The sequence below is a fragment of the Epithele typhae genome, assembly GCF_022376455.1.
Source record: "Epithele typhae strain CBS 203.58 chromosome Unknown BXZ73scaffold_86, whole genome shotgun sequence".
NCBI lineage: Eukaryota > Fungi > Basidiomycota > Agaricomycetes > Polyporales > Epitheliaceae > Epithele > Epithele typhae.
The window spans coordinates 106,116-120,705 of record NW_025954277.1 but is presented as its reverse complement, the minus strand read 5'-3'; the positions used below and the strand labels follow the sequence as shown (position 1 = coordinate 120,705).

The following is a 14,590-nucleotide window of genomic DNA, read 5'->3' as shown; positions in this document are numbered from 1 at the left end:
GCGCACCAGCAGCAAGGAGAAAGTTATGTCGGCATCGCTGTCGAAGGAGGGGCGTGAGGATCATCCAGCTGGTAAGAAGGGGTCTTCTAGCTGCCTTTTCAGCAGATGAGCAGCGGGAGAGGAAAAGGAGCAGAGAGCAGAAGGACGAGGGACGCGAGGGCGTAAAGAGGGTCGTCGACCGTGACGCGCTGCCAAAATGGCCACGTGTTCGATTCGCGCGCTGCAGCCGCGCTTGCCGCTGCTCAGCTCGACGTGTCCACCGTCCTTCGTCCTCTCCTCGTTCCTCGCGGGCCCACGACGCGCCATGACAAGCGTCGCACCCTCACGGCTGGCTGCGCTTACGCAGCTGCGCTGCAAAATCTTCCAAACCGCCTACAACCCCACCTGCATCCGCACAGGCGCGAAGTACCTTCGCGCCCACCTCCGTGGCCCCGCCATGGTCCAGTACTACCCCGACGAATTCACGGTGGCAAAGTTTAACCGCATGAAGCCCGAGCTCAAGATCCCAGACTTTGAGGAGATTCAGCGGCTGGAGGACGTTGCGGAGCGGAAAGCGAGAGGGAAGGGGCCGCCGAAGAAGGCCAAGTCGGCAGGTGCGTCCGTTGCGTCCGTCCTTGTTAGTTGTGCGCTGACGGGCGTGGGCATGCAGCGGACAGTCGTCGGTTGGCGAGGAAGCGGTAGAGAGTGGGCTATGTGCGGCGTTACACTATGCGTACAGCGGTATAATAAACCCGTCCTGTGTTTTCTCCATTCCCTCGTGTGGGTCAGCAACAAACCAGCATCCCGTCTCTCATTTGTCCTCAAGCCTAGCCTTGCAGAGCGTAGCTCTCCAATCTCAAATTTCGAAATAGGATATAACCTCAAGTACCGGCCCTCGTAAACCCAGTGCGTTCAAACAACTGAGAGCGATGTCTTGCCCTTGGTGACTAGCCCAGTCAAACGTCTATTCAGCTTCGCCCGCTACATCTGTCATCCGAGGTCGATTCTTTGGCCACCGAGAAACGCTAGTTTTCGAACGAGCATGTAGGTCCGCTCTCTTGCTTCATCCGCGGCTCGTGCTCATACACGTCTGTAACCTCCATATCCTCACAACTGCGACGTTTTCCGCATCCCAAGCAACCATCGCCCTCGCCGAGATCTTGACACACACCTCCTTACGCCCAGTGGGGTATCAACGAGGCTGGGCTCGCGCTGATGCCTGGACATCAGAGCACAATCACGCTCTCTCCGCATGTCTCTGCTAGGCTGGGATCGGGCCGCCGGGCTTTGACTCAAGAACGGGGCAGCACTTCCGGAAGGCTGAGAGCGACGGGAGGAGAGCAAGTACCTGCGGTGGACCGAAGCTGGAGGCGCACATAAGGTGTGAACCGCCGCGGTCTCGGTACGTTATCAGTCCTTCAGGCGGTGTTTCGCGTGCATCCGCCTTTTGATTGGCAGAGTTGAGAGCCGAGGCCGATCAGGGATATGGGACATAGGAAAACCGCACTTAGCTAGAGAAAGGTTTCTCTATTGTCATCGTCACGCCCTTCTGAATATCCAAACTCGTTCACGTCGTACTATACGAAGAGCGAGTCCAACAGCGAGTGCGTATGTGATCGAGAATCTATTTAAGCATTGCAACCACCCATAGCTGCATACGAAAAGGTCGAAAACTATTCAAGAGTCGGCGCGAGGCTTCGGCGATGCAAACTGCAAAGACAGAGGTCACTTCGTGGGTAATTCCAGATATGTGACCCCTCCGAAGACGACAGGCCCATCGACGAACTTCTCGAGTGCAGATTGTACGACCAGCCCCGGGCGAGGCATAAGCGTGTGGGCGATTGCTTGCGGAGGAGCCTCGAGTTTGCAGACATTGTCCCACTCCCATGCCTGCCACTCGAGGCGCTCCAACCGAAGTCCTTTCGCGGCCCTCGACTCTAGCACCTTCACGAGCTCGGCCTGATCATCCCACAGCGTCACCGCCGCCATCTCTTCCCACCGTGTCGGTTTCCGCTTCATCGTCCTCTGAAGCCAGCCGTAGTCGCGGGGGAACGAGACGACGAGGCTCTTCAAGTTTGGACAGACCACAACGCCGGGCTGGGTGTTGGGTGCGCGCTGGGGCCGTACTAGCAGCGCCGGAAGCACCTCGTCGAAGCATGGCCCTGCGATCTCGAGGGACGTGATGGAGGGGAAGGGGCCGAGGATGTCGAGCTTGCCATAGAATCCCCGCTGGTGTAGAATGATGCGCGCGACGTTCGTGCCGTGCTCGCGCAGCAGTGCGACGCAGTCGTCCAGGGTCTCCGAGGCAGGCAGCGGGTCGCAGTCGGGGCCTTCGGAGCGAGTGCGCGTGATCCGGATCGACGCCGCGTCCCCCTTGAACATCACGACCTCGGTCTCCCACTTCGAGTTGAACGGCTGACAAGAGTCGCTGAGGCGGATGGCGTCCGCCTCTTGGATGCGCCGCGCCGGGAGCGCGTGTCCGGTGAAAAGGTCCCGAAGCTTTGAGTCCTTCGTAATGATGTCGAGACTGGTACTCTGAGGGAATGTGACGCAGTCCAGGTAGAGCATGTGTGAGCTATCCGTGCCGACGTTGGCGACCACTGCTTGGAGGGAGGGGAGATTGACCACACCAGCGGCTGCCCACAAAGGCGAGTCCGGGTCAGGAATGAGTTCTTCGACAATTCCTTGTACGTTTGAGTCGTACATTGGGCAGTAGTCGTTCACCATCCATAATTTCAAGCGTTCGAGGTCCGGACACCCCACCAGCGCGTTCACGAACCCCTTCACGTGGTCTCGGTCGAACTGCGCGGGGGTGACGCATATTTCGCGCAACGTGGGGGTGACGAAGTGGGGGAGGAGGTCGATCGGGATGCAACGGAGGCTCTTCAGGCGAGGGGTGCCTTTGATGTGTTTTTGAGAATCAGTGGTACGTTTCCAACCTTTGACCCCTTCTCGGACTATCCCGAAACCGGCGTGTGAGTTGGAGCGCGCACAAACTTGGTCGTCGTAGGCGAAACATGTCGAATCCCAGTCTTTATGCATCCCTAAGTGACCTGGGAAAGTGATGCCCAACGTCTCGAGGTCCGGCGCGCCCGTTGCGAGTACGTCAGATAGATATCTTAGTTGGTGTGCACCATCGAGATGAACGTAAAGATCGACAAGGCGATTGGCGTGAGGGCCAAGAGTGAGAGCAAAGGAGCGGGGGAAATGGTGGACTTTGATGCGAAGAGGCTGTGGAAAAGATCGCTTAAGAGCGAAGGCTGCAAATTTGCCTCGGGAGTTCAGGAGGCTTGGGTTGCGACAATTGAAGGACAGTTGCTTGCCGGGAGATTCGATGGCTGCGGCCCATAGGCTTGCGGTCTTCAGTGCGATAGCACGCCAGTGGCGACAGACATGGGCTACCGCTATGCTACGCGTATCTTGCCAGCAGTACGAGAACACCTGGGAGAGCAATTCGGTGGAAAGGGCTCGATGAATGGGCGCAATGTCGTTATGGAAGGAGAGAAGGGCTAGAGCACTGTTGCGATACTCCTCGACGCGGGAGGCAATCCAGATGCGTCTAGCTTCGTCATCTGAGAGGCCAGAAAGAGCTTCACGGTCTATGACGAGGATTGAGTCGGGATATGTGAGGAAAGGGGTCGTGGCAGTCATTCTCATGTTTCTGGAAGTGGTCGTAGATTAGTATCTGGGATAACTTCGACCGACTCTCCTGATCACCGAACCAGGACTTACGCGAAGATGGTTATTCTTCAAACACCCGTGTACGTGTTCAAGAAGAGCAAATTGTTTCCACGTGTCGGCTTCGGGCGGTGGGAAGCAGGTGCGCGCGCCAATCCTGCTGAAGCGCCGCGCCGACTGCCGCGGTTCAACGGCACGTGCCGGGAAATCTTGGGCACCGGCGTTCGTTGAACTTCGCCGTTATACACATGATCGTTATATCTCCTTGTCTTCACTTGTTTTCATCCGCTTTGTGCACCTAGCACACCACCGACTCCGCAGTCGCCTGTTTCAGCCGCATCAAGCTTGATTGATGGGATCGAATTCCGTGGAAATCCACTAGCGGGGGACTTCGCGAAGTGGAAGGCGAGAAGCTGAAGACAGCCGAGCCGGCAGGTGCGTGCGCCGTCGTCCCCTTCCATGCGTTGACCGCTCTGAGTGTGCAGCGAGCAGTTGTCGCTTGTCGGGGCAGCGGTCGAGACTCGAGAGCACCTTGGCAACGCGTCCAACGTTTTGCCCACACGCGATCAACTCCCAAAACCCTATCGACCAACGTCTCGAGCTCAGCCTGGTCGACTAGCGCCGGCTTGTGCGATGCTGGCAAATCGAGTGCCGGAGCGCTCCACGAGGGCATATTGGAGTCCCCAGGAAAGTAGGTCGGTAAGATATTGAGGTTTTCGTCTTCAGGGCCTCCAAACCCGGCGTCGGCATGAAGCGACCAGTCGCTGCAGGACGGGACAAGGTGGAAGGCGGGGGAGAAGGGCCTGCTGAAGCGGTAAAGTCAGCAGGTGCGTACATCACGCACGACGTCCTGTTCTCTCGCTGACGGAGATGGTGCGCAGCAGTAGACGTTGGACAGCGATGAAGCAGAACCGACGAAACCCTGCTTAGTATTGTGTACAGCGGTACGATACTCATGACGTGTTTTTCCGTCGTTTTGTCACGTACACGTTTTCAACACACGAAGAATATATTCCTGTCACGCACCTTGGACGATGGCCCCTTGCATACAGTCATACATTCCGTCACGGTGTTCACAATCGATGCAATGTCTTTCACAAACAACCCTGTTCTACAACCGCCGACCCGCCCAAACGCGATCTATTCCGACGAAGCCTGGTATGTAATCCCGCCAAAGACGACCACACCGTCGACCCACTGCTCCAACCCCGCCTGATTGTACAGCGTCGGGTTCGGGAAGTCCGTGCGGACAACCGCTGACGGAGGGAACTCGAGTCTGAGATTCGTATCCCACTCCCATCCCTTCCACTCGAGATGCTTCAGACGATACCCCGCCACCGCTCGTCGACCGAGCATTCTCTCGAGGTCTGAGCTCCACGACCTCAGGCTTCCCGCAAGCTTCTCTTCCCACTCCGCCAGACCGGTAGTCATCATCTTCCCCACATCTCCTCGCGCTTGCAGCGGCAGAGGAAAGGTCACGACGAGAGTCTCCAGGCGAGGACATGTGAGCTCGTGAGGCCCTTCGACATGCTTTGATCGTAGTGCTGCCAGGGTTGATGCGATGCATGGGCCAGCGACCTCGAGGGAGACGAGGTGTGGGAACGCGTGGAGAACGAATTTGTCGCTACCACAGTTTACGATCGGCCATGTCTGCCGGAGGACGAGGTGGGTGATCACGGTGCCATTGACCTGGCGGAACATGGTGATGATTTCGGGAGGATTGATACTATTTGCGCGTATACCGGATGAAGATCGCAGCGTGAATCGGACCTGTGGCACGCCGTTCGCGAGCGTGACGAGTTCGGTGAGCGGGCGCATCGTCTCTTCCCGTACGAGTCACAGATGTGCACAGCGTCGACGGTTTTCATCCACTCCGCGAGTTGCACCGATCTGGACAACTCCCAGACGGTGGAGTCATCCACCACGACCTCAGTGTGTGGAGGAAGTGGGAGGGAGAAAAGGGAGACATAAGCGGCCATCATTGGATGTGTTTGGACGTTGAAGACCAGCGATTGCAGAGCGGGTAGATCGACCGTTCCGGCATCTTGCCAAACTGAAGGAGAGAAGCTGGGAAAGAAAGTGTCGACAATATCCACGCTACCCCCGTTTTCGTCCTCGTCGTCAGTGTCGTCGGTACGTTCGCCATTCAGGCACCACGTCAGGTGAGTCAGGTTCGGGCACTGTCTCAGGGCATGAGCCAACGCCGCGACGTGGTTTTGGGTCGATCGTGAGGGGGTCAAGCACAGCTCGCGTAGTGTGGGACAGGTGAAGTACGGGAAGATGTCGACGGGGATGCAGCGGAGGGTGTGAAGGCGCGGGACGACGGCGAAGGCGATGCGCCAAGCTTTTCCCCTCCATTTGCAGAGGTCATTTGCGACGGTCCAGTGTGTATCTGCGTCGATGTCTGCATTGGTCCAGTCGTCGTATTTCCCAACGCGTCCCACGAACGCGATTCCGAGGACTTCAAGCCTGGGTGTTCCCTTTTCTATAATCTTGCACAGAGCAGCCAGTTGCCCGGCGCCGGTGAGGTGGACGTACAGATCGACAAGTCGAGCAGCATGCGGAGCAAGCGCGTTTACCGCGGCATTCATGAGAAGATTGATCTTGACGCGGATAGGCTCGGGTGAAGACCATTTAAACACGGACGCTGCGAATGCGCCACGCCTATTTCTGCGCAGCTGGCGGGTGTTGAAGGAAGCGGGTGGCTCGAGTCGGGGTCTGGAATGGCTGCCTGCCACAGCTTCGGCGTCTTGAGCGCAACTGCGCGCCAGTGACGACAGACGTGAAGGAGGTGGACGTGCGCTTGTCCTGCCAACAGTGCGAGAGGACCTCGGAGAGGATTTCGTTCGGGCAGGTGCGGTGGATGGGTGCGATGGAGTTGTAGATCGAGAGGAGAGCCAGCGCGATGCGTCGATATTCTTCAGCGCGAGCGACGACCCGTGCGCGGACGGCGACATCCGACAGGCCACGCAATGATTCCAGGTCGGCGGCGGGAACGGTGTCTGCGAAGGAAGGGAAGGGAAGGGTATCGACGACGGCGGTCATGATAATCTGTTGATCATGTCAAAACGCGCTGCAGTATCCTTACATTGGCTGGAGAGGCTCACCAGAGTCTCCGATAAGCTTGATTCAATGGGTTTTATGGGAATTAGACGGGTGTTGTATCGCAGGTGCCCTCTCGGCGTATGTAATAGTGGTGGACAACAAGCTCGTCGCCTCGCCTCCATTGGCTGTATGATTGCCATTGGTCCGCCGCTCGCCGCACGTCTTTCCCACGGCGGGTCTCAACGGTTCGAACCAGCTCGAGTTTACAAGCGCCAACGCGGGTCACGATCAACTCACAAGCGCAGAGCGTCTCCAGCGTTCACCCTCCTCCCGCCAACGCTCAAGCAGAACCTGGCGAAGTGCGGGGGCATTCTGCTTGAAGTTAATACGGTACTGCTTCGTCGCTCCGCCATCGAGTAACTCGCCCGAAGACCAATATCGCCTCGACTCCCTGGACGATGTGCAGTACTTAGCAGGCAAACATACTTTGATTGGCCCACAACGATATGTCTCGCTCTGTATCGCACGGTCGATGTTTACTTGAAAAGCGTTATAACCACCGTTTCAGGTACCTATGTGATGCGTGGTCTATTCCACAAAGTCCTCTTGGAGAGTAACCCCGCCAAAGACTACCGGACCGTCAACCAAGCCTCCAGCGCCGTCTGGCTATACAGCGCCCCGCTCGGCATTTCCGTGCGGACAACCGCCGACGGTGGGAACTCAAGCCTGAGGGCCTTATCCCATTCGCACATCTTCCACTCCAGCCGTTGCAGACGGAAGCCCGCCTCCGCCCGTCGACTCAGCGCACTCTCGAGCGCCGAACACCCTGCCTTCAAGCGTACCCCCAGCGCCTTCCCCCATTTGGCAGGATTGTTCGCCATCAGCCTGTATGCGCGTCCGCGCTTCTTGAATTCCATCTCGAAGGTGACAACGAGCGTCCTGAGGCGCGGACACACCAGTATCTCAGGGGTGTTCCTGTCGCACGGCTTCTGCAACGCATCCAGAGCCCGGCCGACGAAGCCCGCGACGTCTAGGGAGTGGAGGTTTGGGAATGCGTGGAGCAAGTACTCGTCGTTGCTCCAGCGCCCGATGAGCCAATTCTGATGGAGGACGAGGTGGGTGATCGCAATGCCGGGTTTGCGGAATATATTCGTGAAGTCAAAGAGGGACAACGACCCCCTTCTGACGGCCAGAGCGTGAACCGAACCAGCGGCACGCCGTTCTTGAGCGTGACGAGTTCGGTGGGCCGCTTGCTGAGGTGCGGATGTGGAGGGCGTCGGCGGATGCGATCCACGTTGTGAGCGGCGCCGAGTGGTAGAAGAGCCGGACAACTCTTCGGCTTCGCCACGACCTCAGTATGTAGGGGAGTGGGAGACATAGGAGGGAGGCATAATTGTCCACCATTGGATGTGTTCGGATGTCGAAGACCAACGATTGCAAAGCGGGAAAAGCGACCGCCCCTGCGCCTTGCCAATATGACCATGACAGACTCGGCAGGGGAAAGAAAGCCCGACGATATCCACCCTACGCTCATTTCGTCCTCATCCTCGTCGGTCCATCTGCCATTCATGCACCACATCAGGCGTGTCAGGTCGGGCACCGCCTCAGCGCATCGGCCAATGCCACGATGTGATCTTTGGTACATCTTGCGGGGGTCAAGCACAGCTCGCGCAGTGTGGGACAGGCAAAGTGAGGGAAGATGTCGACGGGGATGCAGCGGAGGTTGCGAAGGCGCGGGGCGCCTGTGATGTACCAGCCTTCATCCTTCCATCCGCACAGGCCGGATTCGATGGAGCGGTGAGTGCTCCCGTTAATGTCGGCGTTGTCCCAGTCATGGTACTTCCCAGCGTATCCCACGAACGCGATCCCGAGCGTCTCAAGGTTCGGCACGCCCGTGTCCACGATCTGACAGAGCTCCTTCAACTGCGCCGCGCTGTTCAGATGGACGTATAGGTCGAAGAGTCTGGCGGCGTGCGGCGCAAGGGCGCAAGCAGCAACCCTAGGGAGTAGGTTCACCTTGATGTGGATAGCCAAGGGCTTCGACCACTGGAACATGGACGCTGCGAATCTCCCACGCATCTTAGTGCGCCGCTCACCGAAGTCGAAGGAGGGTGGTTCGTCTGAGTCGAAGGAGAGCGGTTTGTCCGAGTCGGGTGTCGGGATGGCTGGTTGCCACAGCCGCGGCGTCTTGATCGCGATCGCGCGCCAGTGCCGGCAGACATGCAGGAGGCGAACGCTGCCCATATCATGCCAGCAGTGCGAGAACACTTCGGAAAGGAGCTCGCTGGGGAAGGCGCGGTTGATGGGTGCGATGGAGTTGTAGATGAGAGGAGACCGAGCGCGATGCGGCGGTATTCATCGGCACGAACGACGATCCATTCGCGCACTGCCAGATCTGAGATACCGGAGAGCGACACATGGTCTGCGGAAGGACAGAGTCTGCGAATGAGGGAAGGGGAGAGTATCGATGGCGGCCATGGTCGGCACAGAGACGTTGCAAATACTGACGACCCATCATCAGAATACGCACGCGATGACGCTGCGTCTCACTGGGCTACTTACCAAGAAAAGACCCTAGCAAGATTTCGCGTTCTCGGTTCCAGGACAGAGGGTAGATGCAAGTGGTGCAGTAGTTTGGGACAAGAGGCTCGGCGCCAATTTTCATGCGTTTGCAGCGCGTCTTATGCATGGTTTCGCCGGCCCGCCGACCAAGAACATGGCAGGGATAGGGTTGACATCTATGTATCGGTTCTGTACATGACTCATGCGACTCGGCGTTATGTCAACAACCCTTCATCTACTCCTCGGACGCATCCTCAGAAGCTGGCGGCGTAGCTACATCAACAGGTACGTAGTGGAATCCCGAGAAGTGCACCGAACCGCCGTCCACCAGCGTCTCCAGCTCTGCCAGGGTGTCGCCAGACAAATCGGGCCTGTATATCGCGGTCGCCTCGTAGACCAATCCGTGCCCGCGGATCCACGACCGCTCCGCCCACTCCAGGCGTACGAGTCGGGTTCCACGCGCCGAGCGGCGCGCGAGCACCCTCACCAGCAGCGCACGGTGCGTCTCCACCGTTTCCAGCAGCGTCACTTCGCTCGCCTCCTCGGCGATGCCTCGCGCCACGGCGCTCACCTCCTCCTCGTCCACCACGGGGAACAGGACCGTGAGCCCTCGCAATTGGGGGCACACAGCCGCGGCGCCCGGTGCCGCGGAGACGTCGTCCGGCGACATCAGGGCCTCCAACACCGCCGGGACGCAAGGGCCGGCGATCTCGAGGTCCACGAGGTGCGGGAAGGCGCGGAGCAGGCTCCCTGTGTCCACTTGACGCGACGCCCGGTAGACCTCTTCATCGTCGTAGTCGTCCGAGTCGAGAGTCTCAAAGTGCGGGTCCGAATCCGAGTCCGAGTCCGGGTCCGAGTCCGAGTCCGAATCCGAGTCCGAATCCGAGTTCGAGTTCGAGTTCGAGTCCGGGTCCGGGTCCGAGTCCGTCTCGTCGTGTGTCTCCGCGGCGGCTTCTTGCGCTTTGATGAAACGGCGGTACTTGTGATCTTGACCGGCCACGAAAGACATATGGATAGAGAGAAGAGTGACGGCGGCAGCGTACGTGCGGAAGAGCGCGACGAGAGGAAATGTCAATAGTGTATCGCGGATAAGCTGGGTCGACTCGGACTTGAACTCAACACGCTGCGAGCGGCCGGTGCAACCGATTGCGAGAAACCCCCATGCAATCGGTCTCCATTCGTGCGACTCGTCGAGCCAGTCCCGCAAGCGCACAGTGTCGATTGTTTGCAGGAGAGACGTAATGATGCGTACGCTCCCGCGCCGCAAGTCAAACGCGTCGAGCGTCCAATCATCTGTGTCATAGGAGCTGGGCAGCTCAATCCGGACGGTCGCTGTGGGTGGGACAGATATCGGCTCGAGGACCTCAGCGACACGAGATAGGCTGCCAACGATATGAAGCGACTTGAGGGAGGGTATGTCCACCGTTTCAACCGGATTTGCTGTCGGAATGGGGTCCTCGTTCAGTGAGATCTTGAGGTGGACGAGATTCTGACATTTGCGTAGTGAGGTAACAAGCTCGTGGTGGATGCTAGTCTCGAATAGGGGTTTGGTGACGTGCGCCGTGAGTAGTGTTGGAAGCGCAAAGTACGAAAAGAGGGTGATGGGCATGTGGAGCAGAGTGTGGAGGCGAGGAGCGACTGGTGTCCTTCCCGTTAACGTTCTCGATATGGAAGTCCACTGAGCGTGATCAAAGCCCCAGGGTTCCCGAAAGACAACCCCGAAGGTCTCCAATCGAGGAAAGCCGGAGGTGAAGGATTCGCAGAGGGCGATGAGCTCCCTCGTTGAGGCCACACTAACGTCTAGGTAAACAATTTTCTCTGCGTATGTAGCAAGGGTGCCGACGGCTTCGGGTGGTAAGTCGGTGTAGGTGAGGCGAAGCAGCTCGGACGCGGTCCGCTTGAGAATTCTTTGTACGCGGGCGAGTTCGAGTTCCCGTGTAGCGGTGGCTAGAGGAACGTCGTCCCTCCTGAAGATGTCGAGGAAAGCCTTGTTTGCAGCAACTGCGACCCAGAAGCGCGGGGTTTTGAGCAGGACAGAGCGCCAATGCCGGCAAACAAGCATGATACGCATGCCCCGCGGATCTTCTCCGCAATGAGAGAAGATTTCGGCGAGCATCTCGGTAGGAAGGGTGCGGTGAATGGGGGCTAGAGTGTTGTGGAAAGTCCGAAACGCAAACATCTTCCTACGGTGCTCTTCGACTTTCTCGAGAGCCCATTTTTGCACGGAAGAATCAGACAAGTCGGCGAGAACAGCGCGATCTGAGTCCGAGAGCAAGTCTGCGAAGGCGGCGGGAACAGAGTCCATTTCTGCCATAAGCAACACCGAGATGAAGAACTCAGCTAAAGGCACCGATAACAATCCAAGGGTAGACGTACTCAACAGCGATGGCTTTCTGCGTTGTTGGGACTTGGTCAAGAGTACTTGGTCGTGCCGGCACAGGGCAGTGGCTCGAGCGACGAGCGTCGAAAACCCGACGCGCGTCGACCCCGCGGGAACTCTTACATAATCCGCCCGAAATTCGCGGGTGGGCGAGGTTTCTCTCCCAGGCCCTCCCCGCTCCCTTGTGCCCCGGAAACCTTCACAACGTGCTCAAGATGCGTTAATGGGCGTTGGAACGCCATTTCACGCCCCGGACGACCAACCTTACGTTCTGGATGACACATCCTTCCGTCCTACGCGCGCTCTTCACACGTCGACGGAGACCTCAGACCATCGAGAACATGTCTGGAGGGTGGAAGGTTGACTGAAAGGTCTGTATCTTGCCGGCCATATGCACTGTCGGCACCTCTGTGCCCCCGTCCAACATATCCTGTTCCCTGCCGAGGATCTCGAATGTCTTGAGCCTTGCAGTACTTACCCCTCTGCAATGTTTGTCCCTTGCTTAGAGTACTTTGTATGTATGTATGTACCAGGAGATGAATGAAAGCCGGTTCCTGCTGTGTTTCTCTTCAATGTGACATTTACTGGAGTTCAGATATTATGCGCAAGCTACGCGACTCTGGACACGGCACCGTGGCTCTGTCGGACCAACCTCGAATATCCTCGCATTTTCCCCCACTGTCTCGGCCACCATCATTACTACCTGCCTTATCCACATCGATCTCATTTCGTCTCTGTATATTTATCCTCCTATGCTCTGGATTTACACTTGGTCAAGCCCTTCCGTGCCTGCAGGATGGACGTATAGACCGACCAGGCGCCCTCGGGGGACATACATAGGGCGTGTCCGTGTCCGCGAGAACCTTGAGGTCCAGCGGTAAGGGCTGCGAAACCGGTGGACTCTGTCCTCTCATCCTCGCGGCACTCACATCCGCGCCTCGCGTCGAGTCGTGCGTGTCAAATAGCCCTCCTTGTTCGACTGGCGGGTATCGACAGGCGAATTAGAAACTGGAATATGGTAAGAGCACACGGCACGGGGACGCACAGAGCACGACGAAAACAGGAGAGCCAAAGAGCGACCGCCACAAGACTAGAAGCGCACGACCCGCATGGACCACCACCGCGCTCACACGTCCTCCGTCTTTACGGCAACTGCGCCTTCCGTCGCCGCCTGGAGCGGCGTCTGCTCGCGAGCCACCACCACCACCTTCGCCTCTTCCTCGAACGAGATCTCGATCTTTGGCTTGGCCTCCTCCTCGTCTTCCGACTTTAACTCCATCTTGGGCTTAATGCGCCTAGACGTCGCGGTCGCCTTGATCCCTTTGCGAGCACTGGGACAGAGCCCGTCGAGCTCGCTCAGCTCGCACTGGTCGCATTTCGGCCCGGTGGGCGCGCAGATGGTCTAAAGCACATACGCGGGCCGGTCAGAGCCGGGAAATGAAAAAGAACCAGCGGCACAGTGGGCGAGGAGCGACGGTCGGGACACGCACCTGGCCGAAGCCTACGAGCAGATGATTGATCTCGGGGTGGAGCTCGCGCGGGAGCCAGGACTGCAGGTTCAGCCTGTGCGGCAACGGGGGTCAGCCGATGGGCGCGCTGACGGGAGAAGATGGCTGGCCTTGTCTCCTCGGGAGTCTTTGTCGGCGGTTTGTGCCACCCCAGTCTGTTCGTGATCCGGTGGACGTGCACATCCACACCGATCCCGACATTACTGTGAGAGTGCATTGTAAGTACCCCCCAGATCTCAACAGTACGTCGGAAACCGAGGCATGGACACGTACATGTTCCATGCGACTTGGAGGGCCAGGAAGGCCATCTTTGGGCCTACCCCCGGAAGGGAGCACAGCTCATCCACGGTCTGCGGGACGTCACTGCCGAACTCATCGTGCAGTTTTTGGGCGGCTTGTTTGATGTACCTAGAAAGGGAGTTGGCAGTTGGGCATGAGATGCAGACGATGACAACTAACTGGGTTTTGCGCCGCCAGAACCCGACCTTGCAGATGGCATCAGAGATTGTCGAGTCGTCCGCATTTCGGAGGGCGTCCACTGAGAGGGTGCCGCCGAGCGCCTCGCGCAACTTGCTGACAGCGGCGTCTGTGACTTCATCTTTCGTCTGCGATGAGAGCATGAGCGAGACGAGGGTGGAGAAGCGTTGGTTCTGCGGGAGAGAACGTGCATCAGAAGAGAGTGGTGACACGAGAAAGCTATCAGCTGCAGTGTCAGAGGGTCTGTACGCATTCTCGCAAAGTTTGCCTGCTAGTCCATGGGAGATTCAAGAAACGAACTTGTGAGACGTCCGCATTTCGTCCAGTGAACATAAATGGGAACGTTCCACAACAGGTAGGTTGAATATGTGAGCGCTGCCTCGTGTAGCACCAGCAAAGGTTCAGACACCATGTACCTTAGGTTCTGTCTCTTTGAGCTGGGCGCGGTCGCATCCCATGGTGTCCACGGGGCGACCACGCGCGCGCGCATGCGCTTGATGGCGTCGTATGCCTCTTGCCAGCGCAGCGGCGCCGGGTGGGGCGTCGCTAGCGCGGTTGCCACGGGCTTCTGCTTTCCAGGTTTGCGCGGTGAAGACGCGGACGCGGACGCGCGTTTGGCCCTCGGGCGCGGTGCTGGCTTGGCCTCGCTGTCGGAGTCTTCTTGCTTCAGGTCTTCGCCGGTGAGCGGGGAAGCACCCTCGTTCAAGAGCGCCGCGCTCGCGACCTTTCTCTGTCGCCCGGGCAATCTCGTTCTGCCGGATGCGCCAGGGGTAGAGGGTGGCTTCGCCAGGGATGAGTGTGCCTGTGCTGGCACCGTAAACGTGTCCAGGGAAGGCTTCAGGCGTTTGGAGCGCCGTACAACCGCCTCGTCCCCTGGCTCAAATAACGTGACGCCGGTGTTGAAGAGACTGGGTCGTCCCGGCGGTAACGCACTTCGCTTCATCTGTGGTGGTTGGTTGGA

The 14,590-nt window shown here is 58.3% G+C and overlaps 5 protein-coding genes across 5 annotated transcripts; 1 reads left to right on the top strand and 4 right to left on the bottom strand.

Moving 5' to 3' along the window:
* Positions 1–304: 304 nt before the first annotated feature.
* Positions 305–681, top strand: BXZ73DRAFT_92802 (mitochondrial ribosomal subunit S27-domain-containing protein; the record flags this gene model as incomplete). Its single annotated transcript, XM_048026485.1, has 2 exons — positions 305–593; positions 650–681. 2 exons carry the CDS (start codon positions 305–307, stop codon positions 679–681), a joined length of 321 nt encoding a protein of 106 aa, XP_047872612.1.
* A 1,023-nt stretch (positions 682–1,704) lies between these two features.
* BXZ73DRAFT_81660 (uncharacterized protein) lies at positions 1,705–3,630 on the bottom strand (the record flags this gene model as incomplete). The annotated part of the gene is made up of 1 exon (XM_048023546.1): positions 1,705–3,630. One exon carries the CDS (start codon positions 3,628–3,630, stop codon positions 1,705–1,707), a length of 1,926 nt encoding a protein of 641 aa, XP_047872611.1.
* Positions 3,631–4,797: 1,167 nt separating this feature from the next.
* Positions 4,798–6,702, bottom strand: BXZ73DRAFT_81659 (uncharacterized protein; the record flags this gene model as incomplete). The annotated part of the gene is made up of 3 exons (XM_048023545.1): positions 4,798–5,427; positions 5,508–6,417; positions 6,440–6,702. 3 exons carry the CDS (start codon positions 6,700–6,702, stop codon positions 4,798–4,800), a joined length of 1,803 nt encoding a protein of 600 aa, XP_047872610.1.
* Positions 6,703–9,499: 2,797 nt separating this feature from the next.
* Positions 9,500–11,569, bottom strand: BXZ73DRAFT_106592 (uncharacterized protein; the record flags this gene model as incomplete). Its single annotated transcript, XM_048016658.1, has 1 exon — positions 9,500–11,569. One exon carries the CDS (start codon positions 11,567–11,569, stop codon positions 9,500–9,502), a length of 2,070 nt encoding a protein of 689 aa, XP_047872609.1.
* Positions 11,570–12,394: 825 nt separating this feature from the next.
* Positions 12,395–14,572, bottom strand: BXZ73DRAFT_92801 (DNA glycosylase; the record flags this gene model as incomplete). Its single annotated transcript, XM_048026484.1, has 8 exons — positions 12,395–12,433; positions 12,852–13,046; positions 13,135–13,207; positions 13,302–13,355; positions 13,426–13,560; positions 13,612–13,802; positions 14,046–14,066; positions 14,105–14,572. The coding sequence occupies 8 exons, from the start codon at positions 14,570–14,572 to the stop codon at positions 12,395–12,397; spliced, it is 1,176 nt and encodes a 391-aa protein (XP_047872608.1).
* Positions 14,573–14,590: the final 18 nt, after the last annotated feature.